Raw genomic sequence first — 23018 nt, forward strand, 5'->3', positions numbered from 1 at the left:
ACCTCCCAGCCACTAGTAATTTGATGAAAACTGAGCTCTCGTGAGCGAGCAGCCTGGGAGCTGGTGGGCGGCTCGCAGCCGGAGGGCTCAGTGAAACGTGCTGGAGCGGCAGGCGAGGAGCCGTGACGGAGGACCAGCCGCCAGCCCACAGCTGTGGGGCAGGAGCTTTTCCACGGAGCAGGAGAGACAGGAGAAGAGGGGAATGAAGAGACCATCGGGCCAAGATGTACTCGGCTATCGAGAGCCCAGCAATTAAGAGCTGACGAAAAGGAGTTCAAGAGATGAATCCAGCTGCCTCATTTCAATCATTTCCTGAACTGGACAGTAATACCAATGCAACAAAAAGTGAATTACCTATCTCTAAGCCCACTGCTGTTATAAATTTGCCATTTCAAATTCAGTGAGAAACAGATTATGCTCACTCATGAGTTACCCAAATCACTAACAAGTCTTTCCTTCAAGGAGTGCCTGCCATTCTAGAAAGGGAAGAAGAAAGCAGATTACAAATGACCACACACGACAGGTATAGAAATAAACTCGTAGTCAAGAGTTTGCCGGTCCAGGAAGGGTCCCCAGACTAAAGAGCAAACAAGCCCAGTCAGCTCTGAGTCCAGATAGCAAGGAGTTCGGATTCACAATATTGCGCAATGATATCAAACCTTAGTCTCTAACACACAGATTTAAAGCGCAGCAGACCAAGCAGAGGATATGGGTCAGAGAAGAGCAAAGGGTGGACGTGGGAGGAGGAACAAGTGGCCTCTGCAAAGCCTGAGATCGGAAAGTCTGAAATCAGAAAAAGCTGAGCTGGAGCCCTTCCTGCCACTGCCCTCTTGACACCTCTGCCCTAGACCACCAGCCTCGGCTCATCTCTGCTAAGAGCATGCGCTACCACAGCAGACGATTCGTTCCACAGAAAACAAAACTGAAGAAGTAAGCAGGGTACTCATTACCTACATTAAAACAGTTGTGGAGGATTGTTGTTTAATTATCTTCCTTGCTCTTTAACTATCTTCATTTTAAATCATTCAATCAGTCACTGGCATGTGAAACGGCTTGCTCAGAGAGGGGTATACGTTTAGGTGACCAGGTATAAGTTTAGACACCTAACTTTAGGATCCAGGTTTGACACTGCAACCTCTGTATACATGTCTCAATTTACCCTCTCTTTCACTAGAAAAGCAGTGCAGAGACAAAAGCACCGTCAGTAGAGAGCTCATGAGAGCTCATGAAACTACCAGTGTTTAGGATCTGATAATCAAAAGGGAAATGAGGAACAAAGAGAGATACATGTACAGATGAGAATAATGGATTAGCACAAACATTTAGGGATAAAATCAGGATGGCTCACAACTGAAATGAGTCGCAACCAGTAGGGTTCAAAGCATGGCAAGAATGCAAGGCATCAAAATAGCTCTGGAAACCAGAGGGAGACACAGAAAAGCACGAAGTGGTGAAGCAACACAAGTGGACAGAGAGAAAGCTGAGCTAACTGATACCTCTTCTTCACAATCTCTGAACCAATAGCAAATAGCATGTAAAAAGTGTGGTCTGCCTTCAAAAAGAGAGGAAAGAAGAACCAAGGGAATTCTAGTGTCCTGAAAATCAGAACTGCTTGGGCAGCAATACTGTAAAAAGGGACCTGGCAAATACAAAGGACTGTGACTGGAATCGAGTAACATGACACAGTTTCAAAAGAAAAAAAAGGCTAATTCATAGTGGGATGAGTCAGCAGGGGTATTATACACAGGACATAGATGGAAAGTGCACCACCAGACCAGGTCCTGCTGGTTCGATGCGAGTCATGGGGCACCTCACTTCTGGGCAGGTGTGAGCAAACAGCAGAGGCTCCAGGACAAAGCGATAAGAAGAGATTTAGAAAACATGATCTGAAGCAAATGAGTTTCTTTCTTCTGGACGGATAAAAAAAAAAAGAAGAAGGACCAAGATGCCCACGACAAACAGTCTTTGAGTAGATTAAAAACTTGCAATGACATGCACAACGATCAGCTGCTCTTCATGTCTCCCAGAACCAGGGTATGATGCAGTCACCTGCCTATGCTGGACGAAAAAGAGCAAGCTGATATGATTAGGAAAGATAAGTACCTGAATTTTCCTGAAAAGTCAAATATCTCATTGCATCAGAGCACCAGCCCACTGGAAAAGAAGAGCGCAGCCTTTCTAATGACACCCTGCGTTCGGTTCCACCCAGAAGGCCCAGGAAGACCAGCACAGCCCACAGAAACGTGAAAATTCCCTTTCACATGTAGCCTGCGGTGTGCTTGCATTTGTGTATAATAATAAAAATAGGCATTGGGAAACATCGACGCAGAAATCATGAAATCTCCTTCCCTGGAAGCTTAGAAACAGTTGGCACAGCCATCCGTAAAGATGGCCTGCATGTAATTTATCCTGACGGTGCAAAGAAAACGAGCAAAGTTAAGATCCTCTTTGGAACTTGTCAGTGGCAGAATCTGGCCCGTGTTTGTCTCCGGCTCAGACAGACCCTCCTGCCTTCCCTTTCCCCTCCAGCAGGCCATCTCACACCAGCGTGACCTGAGCAGGCAACCAGCTGGAAGGAAACACCCTGACAGCAGCGCATAAGCAGCAAAATTCAGGGAAGGGCTGCTGTGATCTCCTAGTATTCTTGAGGAGGGAAAGTTTGCTGCAGACAGGGTCGAGCCTATGAATGTTCACGGAGACACAGGTCTGGTGAGACGCTGCCTGCCCGCTTTCTCTCCCTAAGCAGCATTTCTCACAGGAGGTGTCCCTGCTCCCTGAACCACGACCACATTCTCCCCAATACGCAGTGCTGCCGGATGTACCTACAGAATACACCGTACTGCCGGAGGTGCCTACGCAACACACAGCATTTGCCGCGTTTGGGGCACGCAAAAGTGAAAAACGGGGCCTGCTCGCCCCGCGCAAGCTCCGCGGCTCCCCCCCCTCCCCCCCCCACGGGGGCGGGAGGCGCCGTGACGTCCGTGAGAACCGAACGCTCGCTCTGTGACGTCGCGGTGGGAAACCTCCGCCGGGCGAGCCCACTGCGACGCCGCCGCGGGGGGGAGGGGGCGGCACCGCCGCGCTTCCCCGGCCCCGCCGCCCACTGGCCCCGCGCGGCGCGGCGGGAACCGGCGGGACCACCGGCGCTCCCCGCGCGCCGCCCCGCCGCGCCGCCCCGCGCCTCCCTCCGCGCCGCCCCGTGCCGCGCTCCGCGCCGCGCCCCCCCGCGCCGGTTGGTCGGTGCCGGACGTGGCGCCCGGCCCTAAAAGCGCCGCGACGGCGCGGGCCGGGGATTCGCCGCCGCCCGCGCCCGGCGCCTCCGTCCCGCTGGGAGCATGTACCAGAGCCCCGCGCGCTGCCTCTGCGCCGCCCTGCCCGGCCTCTGCTGCGCCGCCGCCCGCCGGCCCCCGCCGGCGCCGCCCGCCACGGGAAGGGGAGCGGCACTGGGAGCGGCCGGCCGCCGCGCCCCGGGGGCGGCCCCCCGCCCAGGTGGGTACGGGGGGACGGGGGGGTCCCGGCGCAGCCCGGCTCCCGGCAGGGCTGGGCCTTTCAGGGGAAAGCGAGAGCGGCCCCCAGGTCGGGGCGCCGGCAGCCTCGGCTTTCTCACAGGCACGTGTCCCTCTCAGCAGCCTTCCTCCTCCCCCCGCTCCTCGCTGCGGAGCGGCGCTCGCCGTGGCGGCGGAGGCTCGCTTCCCGGAGCCGTTTTCCCTCCGGGAGCAGCGACTTTAGGGGAGGGAGCGAGCGGCCGCCCCTGTGGCGGCGGGTGATGCAGCCCGACCCCGGTGGAGGCGCCCCGCGGGAATGACGGCCCGCAGGCCTGGGGAATGGTAAAAGTTCGCGCTAAGGGATGAAGCGGGTCCGGGGAGATGTTTGCACATCGCTCTGTGGATGCAGGAGGTGAGGGGGCAGCAGCCTGCTGGCGGCTCCCGAGGAGATGCCCATGCTCTGGGGGCTCCTGCGGATGGAGGTGGGATGGCTGCTAAAGCTTCCCCCCGGCCCTGGGGCCGGGGGACCAGCAAGGTGACGCTGCCTGGTCATGGCTGCTGTGGAAAAACTGCCTGTTGGCAGCTGGGCAGGGAATTTGCCCGAGTCTGGTCTTGCTCCTTGTGTGTAGCTGGTGCCGTAGCCAAATGGTTACTGAAGACAGGCGGAGGTGTGCCGTAGAGATGCAGAATCTTTCAGACCTCATCCAAAGACCTGACATCATTTTTTGGGAGCACCTTGTGAAATTGGTGATGAAAGCAGTGATGCAAGATTCCTGTTCAGAACAGCTTCAGCCTGGTGTTGTTTCTGGAACAGGAGGCACAGATTTGGTGTAGGCAGAGAGGCTGCTTCAGAAATAGTAGAAACTTTAGTCCAGGGAGAGACAGAGAGGAGGAATTACACAGACTGAGCTGAGGTGTCTGGAATGGAAATGAAGCTTTTTTCTAGTGTGAAGTACTACTATGAGATTAAAGAAATGCTTGCTTTAATTAGGCAGACCACTAAGGACTGCATGTTTCATTCAAAATAGGAGCAGCTGTTTCCTTATCTCCAAGTTATCAAATAATAACATGTGTAACTGTTCTCATACAAGCAGCTTTTCTGTGCAAACGTAAAGCCCAAGTGGTACTTGAGTAATTGAACTGATCCTTTTATTTTAAGGAAGTGGCTTTGGCTTTTGCTCACGGAGTATGAACAAGTGGCGTCCAGGACTGAAATGACAAAGTGCTGGCTTGTGAGAGATGCTGCCAGACAACGTGCTTGTGGTGCATTATTGTTTCCACAACGGTTCCCTTCTGCCAGCATTAGTTATGTGACGGGGCTAAATCATTACTGACTTATAGATTGGCTTCTTTGAATAAAGCAAAATACTTTGTATATAACTCTTCAGGTGGCTGAATGGTTCAGAATCTTTATTCCATGGTCAAAAATATACTGGGTTGACTAGTTTAACAACTCTTCAGTGTTGCAACTTGTGCATGGTGCACTTGATTCATAATGTTCTTCTACTAGTGTGGCAACATTGGCAGCGCTAAACCGCAAGGCTCCTATTTGCCTGAACCTTTAGGCATCAATGACTGTGCCCTGCTCTTCCAGCCCAGTCTGGGAGCTGGAAAGCGTTCAAGGTCCCACATGTCCTTGGATGCAGACTGACGAGAGCCTGCGTCAGGATGATACCCTGGCATGCACCACGCTCCCTCCCCTCTCCCCAGTGACCTAAGCACAGGGTCAGAGCAGAGCTGTGATGCTCCAGCCAAGTCTCCTGCTCACATACAGCCTTAAGCTGTGTTTGCCAACAAGCAGCTCAATGCTGTGGTTAAAAATGCACCTGGAGGAGAGACTCCCAGTTAACACTGTTGCTCTGGCCACCTCTGTCCCAGACTGCTGGTGGTGGAGGGGGTGATACAGAGGCTGCTACCTTTTATGTGACATCTGCGGCTAAAGCACTTACCTGGCACGTGGGAGAAGGGATCTGTCCCTGCTGTCCTCAGCTGGGGGAGGGAGAGGGAGAGGGGTGTTCAGTCCTTCCTGCCGCTGTCACAGGACAAATCTCCAAGCACCGCTGTGCAGCCTGAGCCGGGCTGGGGCAGAGTGCTTCCAGGCTTCCCGCTGAAGCCGGGCCAGGATGCAGAAAGAGATCGAAGCTTCACGGAGCTACAGGGAAGAAGAGCATATGTGCCTGAGTGCTGGCAGCTGGCAAAGTCAAGCTCATGATTCAAGCACTCATGAGGAAAAGGGTTTCCAGAGCTTGTGCCAAGTACTGAGCCTGTATTATTCAGGGGCAGGATTTGAGGCTCCCTCCTTTTTCCAGTGTTGACTAGGCAGCACCTCCCTTGGCGTGACAGTGCTCTGCATCCTGTTACGAGGTTCCTGACTCCCCTGTGCTTTGAAAACCGGCCTCGGTGCCAAAGCTGGGACTTGCACTCTAAGCAGTAGCAACTGCTGCTTTTCATGCAGATGATCTGGGGCTGTAACTCTGCTGTTGGCCAAAACAAAGCTATATATGTAGTAGGATAGCACATAGTGTAGTATTTCTCACGTGGGGATGCCGTGTGCCAAGCTGCTTCACGAGCTGTAGTTGCAAGGAGAGCACGTTCTGCTGCTGCAGACCTCCTCGGGCCGGGGCACTGATGCAACTACAAACCAGGCTGCAAGCACGGCAGAGCCATTCACCTTGCAGTAAGCAAGATGGGGGCTGTCAGCTGAAAACACCACTAGGAGATTAAAGGAAGGTAAAACAGAGTGCTGGTTGCTTTACCCAAAAAGGCAAGGGCTGGCCCAGACGCCTCTGTAGCCACCGAGGCTGCCTGCACGCTGCAGCACGTCTCTGAAACAAAGTCCTTAAAATGAAGTCTGTGGCTGCTTGTTGACAGAGATCCTAGAAGTTTCTTTCCAATGCTACTGCTGGATGACACAAGAAACCTTGAACTTTACACCTTACTTCTTGGAAGGCTAATGAATAGCTTAATTTCTTCGCCTGCTCCTACTGTGCTGAGGCACCACCCTTGCTGAGAGGAAGGCTTTTGTCTTTTCAGCAGCTTCAATAATCGGAGGTAATAGTTGAGCTGGTGTTTCCTATTGCAACATCGCACCAAGAGTTGCTCACGGGCTCGCACCAAGCACCAAAGGGCAGGCTCAGGAGGGTGCTCTGCCACGGTGGGGGCAGTAGCCCCTGCCCCAGCAAGCTGCAGGTCAGTTAACTTGAGTTGTAAGGATTTAAGGCCTTGTACTTTCCTCCCTGCCACAGACAAGGTTAACAGTGCAGAAGTGACAGACGGTCATTATGTCTTGGAGTTCACTCAGGTTGTGGGTCTGTCCCCTGTCTGCAGGAAGACTCAGCCCTAGTGATGGTTTTGGGGTGGGAGGAGGGTGTTGGGGGGGCTAATGCAGCTCATCAGTCACCTGAAGTGAGTCTTCTTGCAGGAGTCCCTGTTCACCAAAGGACTCTGACTCTGTCTGTCACCAGCCGGAGAGCATCTGATCCACAGCGCTGGTGCTCTTTCACCCAACCTTCCTGGGGATCTCTTGAAAGACAAGGAGCTTTTTTTTTTTCTTCTTCCTGAAGCACTACCAGCTTTAAAAGCCACCTGATCCCTGCTGCAGCTGGACACAGCACACTCAGGGCAGGCTAGGTTTTGCCTGACTCTCCGCAAAGTGCGAGCAACGCTGTGCTTGGGGAAGCCCTGGGTGACTTGAGGGAAGATGGGGTTTGGGCAATACTGCGGCCTGCTTCAGAGGTTAGCAGGTGCATGCCTGAGCTTAGACGTGTAGACGTCTGTCCTGTAACATATCTAAGCTGCTTAGAGCTTTATGGTGGGCTTTTGGCTTTCAGTTTCATTGTACCTAGCTTGTCTCTGCTGTGAGCTTGTTTCTTCTGCAGTGCCTTCCTGTTTTTCTTTTCCCCTTTGGTTCAGGCAAAGTAATAAACAGCCTAAGCTCTTGCTGACAGCTTTTTGGAGCAGAAAACTTCCCATGCTCTTTCTATTTGTCCTTCAGAGCCTAGTGTGAGCCTTGCCCCCAGCCACTGGCCTGGCGGGTGCCGTGGGGAGGGTCCTGCTGTGCGTGGCCTCCTGCCACGGGGATGGTCCTGCCCCAGGAGGGAGGGTGACTGCGCTGGGGGACTGAGCTGCCCTCCTGCCTTAGCCACCACGGGATCCTCAGGATAGCAGAAAGCAGCTTGTTACTTCTCCGAAGATGCTGTGTTTAACGAGGGGCTGTCACAACCCCCCAGAGCGGGGGAGGAGCCCCTGCGGCTTTGCCAAGCTCTGCTGATTTGCCGGGGATGTCCTGCGCGCTGCCCTGCTCTGCGGGGCTGTGTAAACCTGCCCTTTGCCTAACCAGCGCCCGCTGCCTACGTAACGGGTACAGAGCGTGCCTCCGTCCTGCCTCCCTGCCCCGGCACCCGCCCGGGGCCCTGTCTGAGGGCTCAGGGGTTCGTGCCCGTTTTCCAGACTGAAACACGGCTGCTTGACAGTAATCTAAAGCTACCAAAGTCTTCAAGAACTGAAATGCTTTAAACAGTGTCTCCCAGGAAGATACTCATGCTTGCGAGCCCAAGTGCATGTTTTGGTTTGAGAAACTCTTAGCTGGTGAAGGGAGGCGGGGGGGAGGCTTCCTACACTCCACCCAAATTCCTGATTTAAGACTTTCTTAGAATGGTTTAAAGACATTAGTACAATGGCTTACACATCTTAAACATTGAAATACATATTTTTTTTAACCAAAATATCCCAATTAAAGTCTTTAAAAGCACATGTTTTCCTCAAGGTGAGGCTGTGACAGTCTCCAGCTGCAGGTTTTCTTTTCTTTGTCCTTCTGAGTATGTTTGTTGCACTGCTAGGACTCTTATCTTGCCCTCCGGGCAAGCCTGTCACTATCCTATCTCTCGCCGGCTCTTATGACTGGTAACGCTGTGGTCTAAGCTAGTACGGGCCAAACGTGCGAGTGTGCTGGGAAGGACCCTGCGCCTGGCTTGAGACGGGCTCTTCCGTGCTGAAGTGCTGCGAAGGTGCACGCAGGCCCGCTTAAAGCTGCTGTGGGCTGCAGCAGCGCAAACGCTCAAGGTTTTCGCTCAAGATTACCTTAGCAAAAAGGATTCGAGGTAAATAAACTACAACAGCAGAATGCTGTCAGAGCCGTCCCTCCTGCGAGTTGCTCGGCGCAGCCAGCCGCCTTCCTGCCCGTGCTCGCCTGAAGGCTGGGCTTGCGTTCGAGTTACCCGCACGAGACGGCCGCCTTGCAGAGGCCCCTCCGTGCTGCGGGAAGGCACTGGGGTGCTCGGGGCCGACGTCTCCCCCGGGACGTGCCGGAGGCGCGGCGGGAGCGGGAGGTAGTGCCGGGGGCGTGGGAGCTCTGTGGGGCCGGGGACTCCCGCGGGACGCATGTCCCGAGGCGATGGAGGGGGGCGTTTCATGGTAAAACAGATGGCGGTGGCCACCTCCGGCTGGGGGGAGCGGAGGTGCGGGCTGGAAAAGAGGGCACCTTCGTGGCGGAGCGCCCTTGCGTAGGACGCTGCTCTGGCCGGGGCAAGAGATGAGCTCAGCTTGCCCGGCGTTTGGCTCTGCGGGCGCCTGGGGACGCTGCAGGCGGCCGAGCGCAGGCAGGGGTGGGAAAGCTTGCGCTTGCAGGCGGGCAAGGCGGCTGAGGCGGGCGGGCGTAGGGGCCCTCCGAGCCCGCGGAAGCACCCAGCTGCTCAGCTGTTGTGGAAGTGTGGCCGCTTTAAGGGCAAGTTAGCTCCTAACAGGAGAGTGCTATTAAATATTAAGCTGAGGGAGTGAGTCATGCTGCTCGCTGTGCTGCTCTGCAGGCCCACAGCCTGTAGGCATCCAGAACAGCGGCGCGGCCGTGCCTGCGCCTGAGGGCCATCTCTGGTAAAGGCAAAGGCTGCTCGTGAAGCGATGGGCAGGCAGTGTTGGTTACCTGCTGGGCCCTCCTTAGTGAGGAGAGGGGGGAGAAAAAAGTAAACTTTATTCTAATTTCTGCATGCATTGTGGAAAATAATCATAGCCCTGCTATTCTGGATGAAAGATTTCTTTGCTCTTAGGAAAAAAAAAACGCATGATGTCTTAAACAAGGCAGTTTCTATGCTGCAGAGGCTAGCAGTGGCTGCTGATAACCAAAACGCTGTGATGAGACTGGGCCGAATTAATCCCATCTCTGCATCCGTGTCACGGCATCTCCGACCCGGGCAGGAGCTCCTGCACTGAGCTGCGAATGGCTCCGTAAGGCGCGTAAGTGCTGGGAGAAGTTGGGGTGGACGTTTCTAATGGCAGTTTTCCCTCTGCAGGCTGTTCCATGGGAAACAGCAGCAGCCGGCTCTACAGCGCGCTCACCAAGACGCTGAGCAGCAGCGCCGTGCCCCAGCACCGGGACTGCCTGGGGCAGCCCGACGCGGCGCAGCTGGACCCCATCGACCCCAAGGACCTGCTGGAGGAATGCCAGATGGTCCTGCAGAAGCGCCCGCCCCGGTTTCAGCGTGACTTTGTGGACCTGAAGGCAAGCGCCGCCAGTAGCCACCGGCCCATTAGGGTCATGCAGTGGAACATCCTTGCCCAAGGTGGGAGCCGCCTATGAGCTCGAGTCGAAACCTTGCGGTTGGGGTGGGGGAAGCCTTTTCCGCACTTGAAATAGTGACTTTCCTTCCATCCTACAGGAAAGGAAAAAGGTCTCTTCTTACAACTATGAAGCCAAACATAGCTCTGAATCCCTGTTGTAATGGAAGGTGGTATACCCAAAAAGCTGGCACCCATCACTTTTAGATAGTTGTTAACCCACAGAAAATAGGCTTGCCCTTCTATAGGTCTTTTTAAAGCTTCTCTGCTCATGTTTTTTCATGATGTATTGTTGAACTATTCAGCCATTCCAATCTGTTATGGGAATTCTTAATTCTTTACACTCCAAAATAATTGTTACTGGCTTTGAGCCCTACAGGCAGGACTGGAAGTTGACTTATGCAACAGCCTCACCTTAATCTTTCTGGGGGGAAAATCCACCACTTAGGGATTGTCATAACATTCTGCAGTTAAGTCTCTCCTATAATACTACGTTTCTTCTTAGTTAAGCTGTGGCAACCACATGGAGAAAGACTTGCCAAAGTGTAGTGACTTTCAGAGAGAGGGAAGGGGTCTAATTAAACATGTATTTGTAAAAGGAATTTAACTTTTTTTTGGAGGGACTTCAGTGTTCTGAAAATGGGGTCTCTTTGGCTAACCCGAGCAGCCTTCAAGTCAGCAGTTATTCCTGCAGATCCTGTCCCCTGCATGTAAACTGATGTACACACACTTCACAGAGAAAGCAAAGTGTGTTGCAAAAGGCTCATGTTGCTTCCCATTGTAACTTGTGGAAGAAGGGGGTGGACACAGTGCTGTTACTCTCTCATGACTGCATGGAATAAAACTTGGTGATGGAGGGGGCTGTTCTGGCAGTAGCAGTGTTTTGGAGCAGGAGTTTCAGGATGGTACAAACCTGCAGTGGCAGTCATGGAGCAGCCAGCTCATTCCCATGTGCTCGGAGCACCCAGAAACTGTGTGGCTTCAGCAGCAGTGCTGAGCTGCAAGCAGCCGCTGGCTGCAGAGGGCACAGCTGTGCCTCTGGCACCTGCAAAACCTGGAGGAAGACAGCCTGTCTTAGCTACTGACAGCTTCTCTTTTTCTCCCCCCTTCCTCCCCCCCGCCAATTTCAGCTCTTGGAGAAGGCAAAGACAACTTTGTTCAGTGCCCCCTGGAAGCTCTGAAATGGGAAGAAAGGAAGTGCCTCATCCTGGAGGAAATCCTCGCGTACAAACCCGATATCTTGTGCCTGCAAGAAGTCGACCACTACTTTGACACATTCGAGCCGCTCCTCAGCCGGCTGGGCTACCAGTGTACTTTCTTCCCAAAGCCCTGGTCCCCGTGCCTGGATGTGGAGCAGAACAACGGGCCGGATGGCTGCGCCTTGTTCTTCCTCAAAGACCGCTTTGAGCTCATCAACAGTGCTAATATTCGGCTAACCGCAATGAAGCTGAAAACCAACCAAGTGGCCATAGCTCAGACACTGAAGTGCTATGAAACTGGAAGACTCTTCTGCATTGCCGTCACTCACCTGAAAGCTCGTACCGGCTGGGAGAGGTTTCGGTCTGCGCAAGGCTGTGATCTTCTCCAGAACCTGAAGAATATTACCCAGGGAGCAAAGATCCCCCTGATAATCTGCGGAGACTTCAACGCGGAGCCAACCGAGGAAGTCTACAAGGAATTTTCTAACTCCAGCCTCAATTTAAACAGTGCGTACAAGCTGCTGAGCCCCGATGGGCAGTCGGAGCCGCCGTACACCACCTGGAAGATCCGGCCCTCGGGGGAGTGCCGGCACACGCTGGATTACATCTGGTATTCGCAGCATGCCTTGAACGTGAACTCAGCTCTGGACTTGCTGACTGAAGAGCAGATTGGGCCCAACAGGCTGCCATCGTTCAACTACCCTTCAGATCACCTGTCCTTGGTGTGTGACTTTAGCTTTAGTCAAGACCCTGACAGACTGTTATAATTTGTTGGAATGCCACCTGGTATTGCAGTGTCTTAATTCACCACTTTATTTTAAAGAAAACTTTTGAAGCTGGAAACTATTTAAGGATGAGGAAATACTGTTGACTAAACACTTGTTTCAGGCACTTGTTTGGAATTAGACTTGCCATTCAGAGCTTGTTAATCTGAAGCCTCCACGGGAGGAAGAAAGGAGTAGTTAGTGCGTGTGTGTTCTTGCCCTATCGGCGTTTGAAAGTTGGAAGGAAAATAAGTTTCTCCTTTCAATAACCCCTGTGTCTAAGGCTTTAATCCTCTAATGAATGTGGAGGCTCTCAGTGTTTAAATTAAAAATCACTTGTGTATGTAAAACAACTTGCCCTGACAGCATGCTAATTTTATTTATTTCATGTTAAGCTTGTGCAAGTACCAAAGGGAATGAGGCTTGACTACTCAGTAAGTTGGGGTTTTTTTATCTTTTGCAGTATGAGGAAAGATTAATGTATTCTAGACATGAACAAATCTAAGCTCATACTAGCATTGTCTTCTCACTTTTTTTAAGTGACTTGGGATAAAAATTCTGTTAAAAATGAATGGATAGTAGCTTCCCAAAGCACAGTATGAGGAAGGCCCCCTCCAGCAAGAGCGGATGAGGAAATGGAGGCTCACCACAGTACATCATATAGTAGTAATATCCTCACATTTGCAGAAGAATGCGCATGTGTCTAGTATACACATACAGCCCGTTGTGTACCCAGTAGCTGGTATCTTGTTTCTTCTGTACTTCCCTTCAGTGGACACACCTAACCAGGGAGAATTTTCTTGTCTGCTTCCAGTCTTACTTTTCTGAATGGTTCAAATTTGTAGTTTTGTCAGTCTTCCTGTTTCAGTAAAGGGCCAGTCTTCATGTTGTAAAACTTTATTTTATTTATCTTCAAAATCTAATGCTACACTGGAACCTCTTAGAAGATAACATTAATTTATTGAGAGAAGTTGGTGATCCTGTGTCTGACTTGAAATCATACTGCAGCTGTGTTTGGGAGCACACACAGGTCCTCTGACAAAGCCTGAGGCTGCACCAGAGCTGTTGGAGTGACTTGTGCGTACGCGGGTGCTCTTTGTCCTGACACAGGCCTCAGAGGTGTGGATTGCAAACAGGGCACTGTGCAGGAAAAGGGGGAAGGGAGACGAGGGAAGAGGCAGTGGTTGGAGTAGGGCTGATATTCAGCAGTTGGGGAAGATGAGGCAGAGCAGATAGAGCAGTACTTCCATGTAAGGTGAGGCCCATAGTAATTAAGTGTTCCCAAGTGTTTATTAATAAAAGTCTTTTAAAAAAGAAAGTAATGTCTCTACTGCTGTTTGTTTTATTTCCATTTCCTAAATAGTTAATCTGTCTCAAGTAGCAACTGATTTAGCCTCAAACTGGGGTGATACCACCAACGAACTACCCCTTCCAGACCTTTTCCCTGACCGTCCGGTCCTAATCTTTTAACAAGTTGTCATGGCTGCTTTTCTTTCATGGCAAGTTTTTTTTCTCTAACTTGTATGCCCAGATTTCCCTATACCTGCACGGAAAAGTGTTACCTTTAGAGAAGTTAATCTGCATTCTCCAGCAGCTGAAGATGAAGCCTAGACTTTAAATTACTGTGTAAGTATTTATATTTCTAACAGTTACCTGGAGTTACAAACCAGGTCAAAATCCATCTCCAGATTACATCCCAGCGCGTATGTATTGCTCCCTGAGGGGGCTGCCGGAGCATGCTTACCGGAGCTGGCCCCTATATTTGGTGCTTCTTTGGAAAACACAATTTGAAGAGGGAAAAAAGTGATAGTGGGGCATGCATTACATCACCTACAAGTCGCTGTATTGTGTTGGTAGGTGAAAGACAGTCTGGCAGCTGGAAGTCCCAAGTTCACCCGCCCCGTTCAGGCAAAAGTAAGTGACGTGCTGTGTTGTGCAGCTGGAGCACTCTTTGCATGGGTTCCTCACCTTGGTGGGGAGAGGTGATGACCTGCTCCAAGCAGAGGAGCTCAGGCCCCTCTGCCTGGGATGCCGGGCTCCTCTAGCAAATGGGGATTTAAAACTCCCCAGATAGGATTTTGCAAACAAGGGGGCCCAAATTTCTGGCTCAATACTTCTACCAGGCATATGTGGCATTCACTACTATGGAGCCTGGGGCCTCCTTCAGTTGTGCCTTCAAAAAGAACAAATCTTTATCCTGTCTCTGGAAGCCAAAAATTCCTACTACCCTACAGGATGGCAGACCTTTGCATCCTTGTCTTTTTCAGACTGGCTAGATCAAGACAGCTCCCCTCTCGCAGCACTTGGTGTTCACAATTGCTTGCTGAGGGATGAAATGCAGTGTTTTAGGTTAAGTCTGCTCTTAGAATCTCTCTCAAAGGTCTTTAGTAAGAAGAGTACTAATAAAATTGCCTTTCAATGGAGGTATCTAGGTGTCTGCACAGAACCACTTCTAAAAGCAGCACTGCAATGTATACCTATATGTTACCTTTAATAAGTCAACTACTTGCTCATCTACCACAGAAAGTCACACCAGTAGCTAGAGCTTACATTTATTCCTTTGGGCAGTTTCCAGAAGAAATTACAGTTGTAGTAGAAGCCCATGATTTGAGAACAAGAATAATATTGTGTACTCAGAGCCATATCTTTAAAAAAAAAAAAAAAAAAAAAAGAAGAAGAAGAAGAAGAAGAAAAGGCCTTACTTTCCCTTTTACTTGTGCTAAGTAGCTCCGTTTTCGTAAGGATACCCAAGGGTGTTCATTAATGTGCTACTGCTTCACATCTGCCAGGGCACTGATTATGATGAACTTTGTTTACTAATAAACCAGCAAAAGCCAAACTAAAGCACCTAAAAGATTTCCACCATCACTCCCCCAGAGTGGTGATATTTGGTATCTGAAAGATTCTTACACCACTTTGCTCAGACCCTTGCTTTCAATACTAACTCTCATGTGAAAGAAACCAAATTGCAGGCATACAGCATGATTTCTGCGCCATTGCCATCACTCCAGAGTTTTTCTCAAGTGAAAAAGGGCTGAGATTCTCATTTCACTCTGGATACCCAATATTCAATTTCCACTGCTTCATGTCCTTAAAGGACAATTTTGAAGGCAGGGAGGGGGAGAAGAAATGTGAAGAGGCTGGGGTATCTTCTAATCCTAGGGCAACTCATAATAATATTATACTCAGGAAATCACACACCCCTGCTAGAGGACAGGAGTGAAAATCCTGCTGTATTTTAATAGTTTAAAGGCAGACAAGTCTCAGCAAATAACTGATAACTTCCCAGTCCATTCCAGCCTTTCGTGTCTGTGTGTTCATGTCCTTTCATGGCTATAAAATGTATTTTGTAGACTTACTCTTTTGGAAAGCATAAGTGAAATATTGCCCTTGCTTTGCTTTTATTCTGCAAGAGGCAGGCCTGCAGCAGTGAAATGCTTCTGGGTGCCATAATTATTAGTAAATAATCATTTTCTCAGGAAGAAGCAGGAAGCTTTTTTTTTTTTTTTTTCCTTCTGTGTGGCAGTATGACTCTTACAATAAAAATGTCTGCAAAGCTATTCTTGTGGCTGTCTGCCCTATAAGCACACTAAGGCTAAAAAAGATCTCAACAGATCCTTTGCTCTAATCTTAAATAAAAGCAGTATCAGCTTTAGCAGTGACACTTTTCCCTCACACTCAAGCTAGCTGAAGGAAGAAATGACCCACTCAACATGCTGAAAGGTAGAAGCTGCTGCAAGCTCATTAAAGTATTCTCTCCCTTGAAGAACCGTTAGATCAGAAGCAGATACTGTCACTCAGATCTTTCCCACTTAATAATCTTAATACCTCCTATTTGAACTGTCTCTATGAGGCAGAAATTGAATTTAGCTTGTTCTGGCTGTGACAATCTTCATGCTTAACCAAGATCCCTGCTGCACATGTCATGGTGAGTAAGAACTGAGGCTTCAGGCAGCTCTCCACTTTCTTGCTTCTCATCAACTATCTGCCTGCCTCCGGCTCACTGATCCCTGATCAGCTCAGATGTAATTCTCCAAAGCCCGAAAGTTGATGAGATCAATTAGTAGAAGACCCCAAGATCTAAGCCTTCCCAGCAGCATGCTTCACCTAAATTAGTTCTTGAGTTGTGTCAAGGCACGAAACCTCTCACCTTAACGCTGTGTGAGATGCTAGCAATAATTTTTGCCAAAAAATACAAACATTTGCACCAGACTTGCACAGTAAGAGAGACTTTACCACTCTGAGGAAGAGTAACAAAAATAACCGTCTCAGGGATGGGATTCCCTTTCAACTTTGAGACCAGTGTTCTTGCCGCAGCCCATAAAATCTGATATTAAAATCTTTATTCTGAGTTGCCATTCGTAGTGAGAGTCTCTCCTGTGGATTGCATAGCAGGATCATGTCTCTCCTATAACATACTACAGGGATGATTTGAAAAAAAAAAAAAAAAGTTTTATATATTCATATCTATTTTTATTTATATAAAATCAGTGGTACCATGGCAATCTTATGTCTTAATGCCTTCTGTATAAAGCATGCCCATTCCACACTGGAGTTCCACTCCACCCACACATCTAGAAAAGCTATTACTCACCAAGGATGAGTGAAGTGTGGACTCTTCTACACAATCCACCAGCAACAGGTGTTAGTCCCGCTTTTACACGTGGACAAAGGAACAGATTTTTCAAAGGGATTGCAGAAGTCTAGCAGTATACCTAGACACTAACCTTTACTGCTTCTGTTACTGCCACTTCATATCTTTCAGATTTTACAGAGCTGACCAAAGCTCCCTCTTCCTGAGGTCACGTCCTCCAGCACCACCAGTAAAAGCATTCCTTGCCAAGCAGCAATTAATCATGTCAGCACAGGCCAGCGCGTTGCAGAACAAGTTTGCAGGGACCTATAAAATGACCTAAGAATTGTAGTCACACATAGGAATTTTTCTCTTCTGAAACTTAGCTGGAACAATCCTCAGTGAGAGATTGCCTCCTGTCAGAAGTATGGATTGCTACCTACCTTACACACCACTTCTGAAGAATAACTCAGAGCAGAGCAGCTCACAGGAACCACACACACAGAGATGCTGAATGAAGAGCCCTGCTTAAGCAGATACACTGAAATCACTTTCTGATTGTGACCAAAAGCCTGTCTATTTATAACTAGCAGCTAAATTTAAGGATGGAACATGCGGGGCATACCTAGAAACATACATAACAGAAAGGGGACTTTGCTGTTTGAAATCTGGTAAGAACCAGTTCCACTTCAGTTAGTGTCCCCATGTCAGCTGAGATTCTCACAGCACTTAATGCACTCCTGCTAAATGTCCTCTGGCAGCCTGTAGAGGTGCCACTCGCCATGCAGCCAGCGGAGAGAGCCACAGGACCATCGGGCTTCTGCAGCAGGATGCAGTTCGGGCAGTAACAGCAGCGTCTTAGAGCAAGGCTGTGGGCTGCCAGCCTCACAAGGAGCAGAGATGGGTGCCTCCATTCCACTCATGTTTGCCATTACGTGAAGTCCTGGCTCTAACTTAAGAGAAGGTCATCAGCTGTAGATCCTTATGTATTTCCAGGAAGATAACCTTGCCCACACTAGACTTCCCTTGTATCTAAATTAGGGGTGGGAAAGGTCTTAACTACAAATACTCCAGAGATACAAGTTTCATGCTCTAAAATACAGCCTCTTTCATATATGATCAAGTAACAGCCATTTGGGATTGCTTACAGCAAAGGATCACTTACAGAAAAGACTTAGACACGGGTTTAAAAAAAGCTTTTACTTTTTTTTGTCTTCTAGCTCCAATCTGCTCTATCTTCACAGCATGGATTGCCTGCCTGCCTCTTTTCATACAGCTCCATCTCCTTTTCTCCAGATTAGCTGCCCCACAGACTACTAAGTCAGTCAGCCTGTTGCCCGTGTCTTCCCCCTTACCATCCCCTCCTTTTTTCCCTACCTCTTTTTTTGGTAATGCAAATCCTCTTCCTTCTCCAACATTTCCTCCTGTGAAGGAGTATTTGTCATCTATTCCCAGGTCCAGAATTACAGTTCATATGTAAGAACCTTTGCTTCTTTAGGTTAACTGCTGACAGAAAGGATTCCTAGCTTCTACACCAGATGTTTTTTTTCCTGCTGCAGCTTGTGTGTTGATTTGTTCTTAAACTCTTCCTCCCTGCTTGGCAAGTATAAAAAGGAACCGTTTTTCCAAAAGACATTTAAAGTTCCCCACATGCTGACTTGACTGTATGGAGCTCTTCCCATCTTTCTTACCACTTGAAGGGAAGAATGAGGCTTACTGCTAAGACTCTGCAGGTAACTCACTTTTCAATATGATAGTCAAAAGGAAAAAATTAACTTCAGTATGAGTGCTTAATTTTGGCCTCCTTTATCATTACTTAAGATCTCCAGATTTCTGTCGAAACTGTTCCACCAGGTACTTAAATGGTCATTTAGACTTGAATTACTTCAAGATTACCTGAGAGTCCCTCCTCCAAAGAATTTCCAGAACATCTTGCAAAGAACTGGAGGTGCCACTGGGTATCTGGGTCCTCGCAAACTGACATGCTGCTTTTGTAGTGACTGCTGTAGTACCATCTGGGGACCTCCATGAAAACAAGGTAAGCTACCCTGCATCTATTTTAAGGCAAGCTCTTGCGCATGGACCGTAACCATGGAGAAATTAGTGTACTATGTGTTCTCATCCTCGCTTCACCCTTAAGTAACTTAAGTGCAACTATAAACAGAAAATCTATTTAGACACTTACTCCATTCAGAAATTAACATCTACCTGAAATCATGCATCTGTGCTGAATCCAAAGTTTTAACAGTTGGAAATGTCAATGACAAAGGACCAGCAGCATAACTCAGTGTTTCTTTTTTCAGAGCTTCTGCCTACCAGTACTTTCTACCTACCTCTATGAGATAGCCAGAGAGGATAGTACCCTAGAGTAGCCAAGTCCGTTTATTTCCACCTTGTATTTGCAGTGCAGCCTTAAGAAACTAAGGTGTAGCTGGAGGACAACTAACTAGTTCACATAGCTAAAGTTCTTATTGATTCTCAGCATGATTTAAGCAAACCTGGTTTTCTTTGCATTAAGGAAAACATTGGGAGTGCATGCAAAGTTATCATCTCTCAGCTGGGGGGCAGCAACTTCTCAAGCTACTCAAGTGTCTCCACAAGTACTCACGTGAATAGCCTCAGGACAAGAACACTGTGAATGTTTACTATCCTGAAAAAAGGCTAAGAGAACTAGACCCTTGTCAGAAGTCACCTCACCAACTACTGCAAGTTGCTCAGATACTTCAGTGGTAAATATTTGAGTATATTGCATGGAAGAGTTGGAATCAGACATTCGGAGTATTGAGAAGTTCCAAATTTCCACAGTATATCAGCTATCTTGGGCTGAATGCCTGGAATATTTCAAAGAAGCAGAAAAGTAGGTTAACAGATTGAAATGGGGGGGGAGGAAAAAGCAGACCAAACAATTAAATTTCATTTCTATATTTCAGTAAAACCTACTTGAATACACTTTGAAACAAGAGTACAACAAAATAGAATATACTTCAAATGTTGAATATACAAACTATTATAGTTCATTCTGAACACTGGTACTTCCCTCTTAACTTCAACTAAAAAAATTTACAGGTTTAAAACTACCTGAAAAAAAAATTCATGCTGGGTGTGACCTTTCAAGTGACAAGAGTAGAGCTGAAACTGAAATGTATGCACAGATGTCAAGGCTAAGTGAGAGACACAGGCATGTTATAGCAAAAGGCCAAAAGCCTGCTGCTATTTTGTCCACAATTAAGAAATTTAGACAGACTTTAACTACCATACAAAATGTGTTACATGTAATTCTATAACAATACTGTGCTAGGTACAAGATTTTTAAAAAATTTGTTTTAATAAAAAAGCTTTACACAAACAAGCCATTAGCTTATTTCAAGAAAGATAACTGAAAATCAGTCTAAGGCTTTCATTTTAAATCTGCTTAAGCTGTATGATACAAAAATCCCTCTAGGTCTCTCTCTTCTTTTAGAAGCTCTTTAATCTTCTCCTTTATTTCACATTCTAGAATACCTAGTAGCAAGAGTTTTTCACATAGCACCAGTTGAGTACTGTGGGCACACAGTAGTAATTGCTGGTATGCATATAAAATGCATCAAATTTGCCATTTGTAACAATGAGACTTTCCTCTCCCCCTGAAAATTAAACCAAGGCAAAATATCTCACACAACTCTCTTAGTGTTCCAGATCTTAGTGTAACTTGGTAACGTAGTGAACTGTTTGGTCCCTTTTCAGTCCCTCTAACTTTCCTTCTCCATAGGTTCAGCTCTTTCCCAACTGGAAGAGGCAGTTTCTGTCAGCATATCAATGTGGTTCAAATCTCACTGAAACATGGGAAAATAATTTTTTTTCCAGTAAGTCTTCAACATATGCATGTTTATTAACATTTCAAAACTCTCCTTTTTGACTTGGTGATCACATCCACTTCCCTCCCCCAAATTTATGTCAGTATACTCAAAACAACAACAGTCTAGAAGTCCATGCTGGAAGCAACCTATTCTTCATTTCTCACACGTTATGATTCCTTCTGTTTTCATTGTCACAGGAAGGGCAATGGCTGAGGGCGTACTAACTACTACAACATGGGTCACAGTCTTGCTTCCATCTGCTGGCTTCTCTTCTTGTACGAGCTGCAGTGTTTTCATTTCGCGTTCCTGTTTTAAAGCTGCTGTGTCTGATTTAACTTCTGGACTTTTTATAACTGCACTAATAACCCTGGGAGGAGTCTGGCCAGATGCCTGCTGAGCAGGCACCGATAGTCTCATTACTGGTGTCCCATGAGCTATAGACACGGGGGTTAGTGCTCTAACAGCCAAGGGCGTTCCAACGATGTTAATACTCCCTGACCCAGTCAAGCCCGTTTTTGTTTGCAGCTGACACTGCGTAAGTTGCGTGGCAGGGATAGTAATGATTTTGGCAGGCTGCATTGTGATTTTGTCTCCGTTTTCAGCAGAGGATGGCATCACAGTAGGGATTGTCTGGATTACTACCTTTGGAGTTGTTGCTGTTGTTGGACTTGTGTTCGTTATTAACGGTGACCCTGCATTTACTGACTGTACTGCCACGGTTGAAATTTTCTGTCCCAGAGAGGTCATTACAACAGGCACTTGCATTGCCACACGTACAGTCCTGCAAAATAAATAAATAAATAAGAGTGTTTATTTAAGCCAAAACACAGGGCACTATTAGGGCTGAAAGTAAGGACAGACAAATCTAGAATTTACATTATTTTTAATGGGCTGCTTAAAAAAAATGACCCTTTTGTGCATCTAGCAATTGGAGCTCAGAAGTTTAACAGCACTCTTTCTTCCCCCTCTACATAATTTAAAAATACGCTTGAGGGCAAGCACATAGGCAGACAATTGGCTCTAGTCTCAGACACTAGACTTTCACAGTATTCTACCATGTTACATTGCTGCTTGCAAATCAATAAAGACTTCCAACATTCACAGTATAAAACCAGAAACTAAAAGACAGCTTCCCAACCAAAAAATTCAGCAAATGACAAGCCCAAGCTATAGTAATACCAACCTGGGAGCTGTCGTTGCTGGGACAGTAGTAGTGGTAGTTGAGGGACGAGATGACGATGTATCATGCACTGGTGAGGCAATGTTCACAACTCTGGTGACTGCCTTTTCTGTTCTGGTACAGCTTAACTGAGAGGAATTTTTTCCTCCACGTGCGGAGGCTGCAGCTTTTAAAAGGTTTTCTGCAGATAACGACACTCTCTCCAATGACTTTTCATCTGTAGGCATTGACAAATCTTCATTGCAAGATTCACTTTTGTCATCATCTATGACAACTATGTTTTTCGGCATCTCCTTAAACTGATATACAAGCCTCTGTCCCTCAACTTTTGCTAGGATTCCTCTTTGATAGTAGTATCTGCAAGGAAAGTACAAGTAAACAGTAACTGACACAGTGATAGTTTTTAAAGAAAAACTCTGTCTATGCTAATAAGAAAATCTGAAGTAACCCCAGTAATACCTACAATACAAGTAGTCATGGAAAGAAGCTGTCAGAACATATTCACAAAGTATTTCAAGGATCTAGCTGAAAAAAAAACTGACCTTTTTAAGCATGCACTTGAAATTTTAAATAGCAAATTAACTGGTAACATAAAAAGCAACAGGAGCTACAAGCCTCTGATGCCTCATAAACAGCCAAGTCAGTAAGTATACAAAATTTAAAAAAAAAACTCCGAGATTGTATTAGATCTATAAGCAAAATTAAGAATTATACTTAAAATTACAATAGATAATTTAAGTATTAATGGAGTTTACCTCAGGGCTCTTCCCATAGTCTCATAGTTCATGTCAGGTTTGTTTTTGTGTTTTCCCCATAGTTTGGAGACAGCTTTTGAGTCCACAAGTTTGAAGATGCCCTTCTCTCGCTGAGTCCATTTAATATATCGAGGACAAGTATTTTTGTCCTGGAGAAGGTCCAGAAGAAATTCCCATAAGTACGTTGTATTTCCTAACAATCAGAAAGCATATAGATATTAGAAATCCACTTTTACTACCAGCAAACTCTCCATATATAGGTAATTAACTCTGAGTAACCTATATCACAGGCGAATGTTACACAGAGGATGGTACGTAAAGTAACTGGCAAGCATTCATTCATTCTGGTAAGTTTAGTAAAACTTCCATAAATATTTACATTCGGAAAGAAGATAATCCAAGCATTCTGCTGTATAGCACAGGAGCGTCTTCAATCCAGCGCCCACCCTCAGTTCTTGAAATAAAGTGTGGAAGGGAGTACCAAGTCAGTACGACCTACAGCTCCTCAGCAGGGACAGGAAGAGGAGCTCAGGAAGTTTTTCGCATGTTCTCTTAACAGGGAATTGAAATGCCAGTGCACTTTATGACAGTGAAGGACAGGGGGCTATAAATATTTTAATAATAAACAGTACCTTCAATAACAAACCATCTCAAACTGTGATAAGGCTCCTTGCACT

General features: G+C 47.6%; 2 protein-coding genes across 5 annotated transcripts in view; one reads left to right on the top strand and one right to left on the bottom strand.

The window, feature by feature from the left end:
* Nucleotides 1-3223: 3223 nt before the first annotated feature.
* NOCT (nocturnin) lies at nucleotides 3224-13315 on the top strand. Its single transcript, XM_064510722.1, has 3 exons — nucleotides 3224-3489; nucleotides 9770-10039; nucleotides 11165-13315. The coding sequence occupies exons 1-3, from the start codon at nucleotides 3336-3338 to the stop codon at nucleotides 11998-12000; spliced, it is 1260 nt and encodes a 419-aa protein (XP_064366792.1). The 5' UTR covers nucleotides 3224-3335; the 3' UTR covers nucleotides 12001-13315.
* A 6161-nt stretch (nucleotides 13316-19476) lies between these two features.
* The window catches only part of ELF2 (E74 like ETS transcription factor 2), a 39204-nt gene continuing 35662 nt past the window's right edge, over nucleotides 19477-23018 (bottom strand). For all 4 annotated transcript variants that reach the window (XM_064510718.1, XM_064510720.1, XM_026106146.2 and 1 more), the window contains 3 exons: nucleotides 22342-22534; nucleotides 21590-21943; nucleotides 19477-21187 (listed from right to left, as the gene is read on the bottom strand). In XM_064510718.1, the coding sequence (XP_064366788.1) occupies nucleotides 20560-21187; nucleotides 21590-21943; nucleotides 22342-22534 (1175 nt within the window). In that variant the 3' untranslated portion in view covers nucleotides 19477-20559. The remainder of the gene's footprint in view (nucleotides 21188-21589; nucleotides 21944-22341; nucleotides 22535-23018) is intronic.

The sequence above is a fragment of the Dromaius novaehollandiae genome, chromosome 4, assembly GCF_036370855.1.
Source record: "Dromaius novaehollandiae isolate bDroNov1 chromosome 4, bDroNov1.hap1, whole genome shotgun sequence".
Lineage (NCBI taxonomy): Eukaryota > Metazoa > Chordata > Aves > Casuariiformes > Dromaiidae > Dromaius > Dromaius novaehollandiae.

Bases quoted from the DNA above. Each gene is read 5' to 3' on its own strand.
- NOCT (XM_064510722.1), top strand. From the start codon at position 3,336: ATGTACCAGAGCCCCGCGCGCTGCCTCTGCGCCGCCCTGCCCGGCCTC. The intron at 3,490-9,769 runs GTGGGTACGGGG...TTCCCTCTGCAG, and splicing joins GGGGGCGGCCCCCCGCCCAG to GCTGTTCCATGGGAAACAGC. The intron at 10,040-11,164 runs GTGGGAGCCGCC...CGCCAATTTCAG, and splicing joins GTGGAACATCCTTGCCCAAG to CTCTTGGAGAAGGCAAAGAC.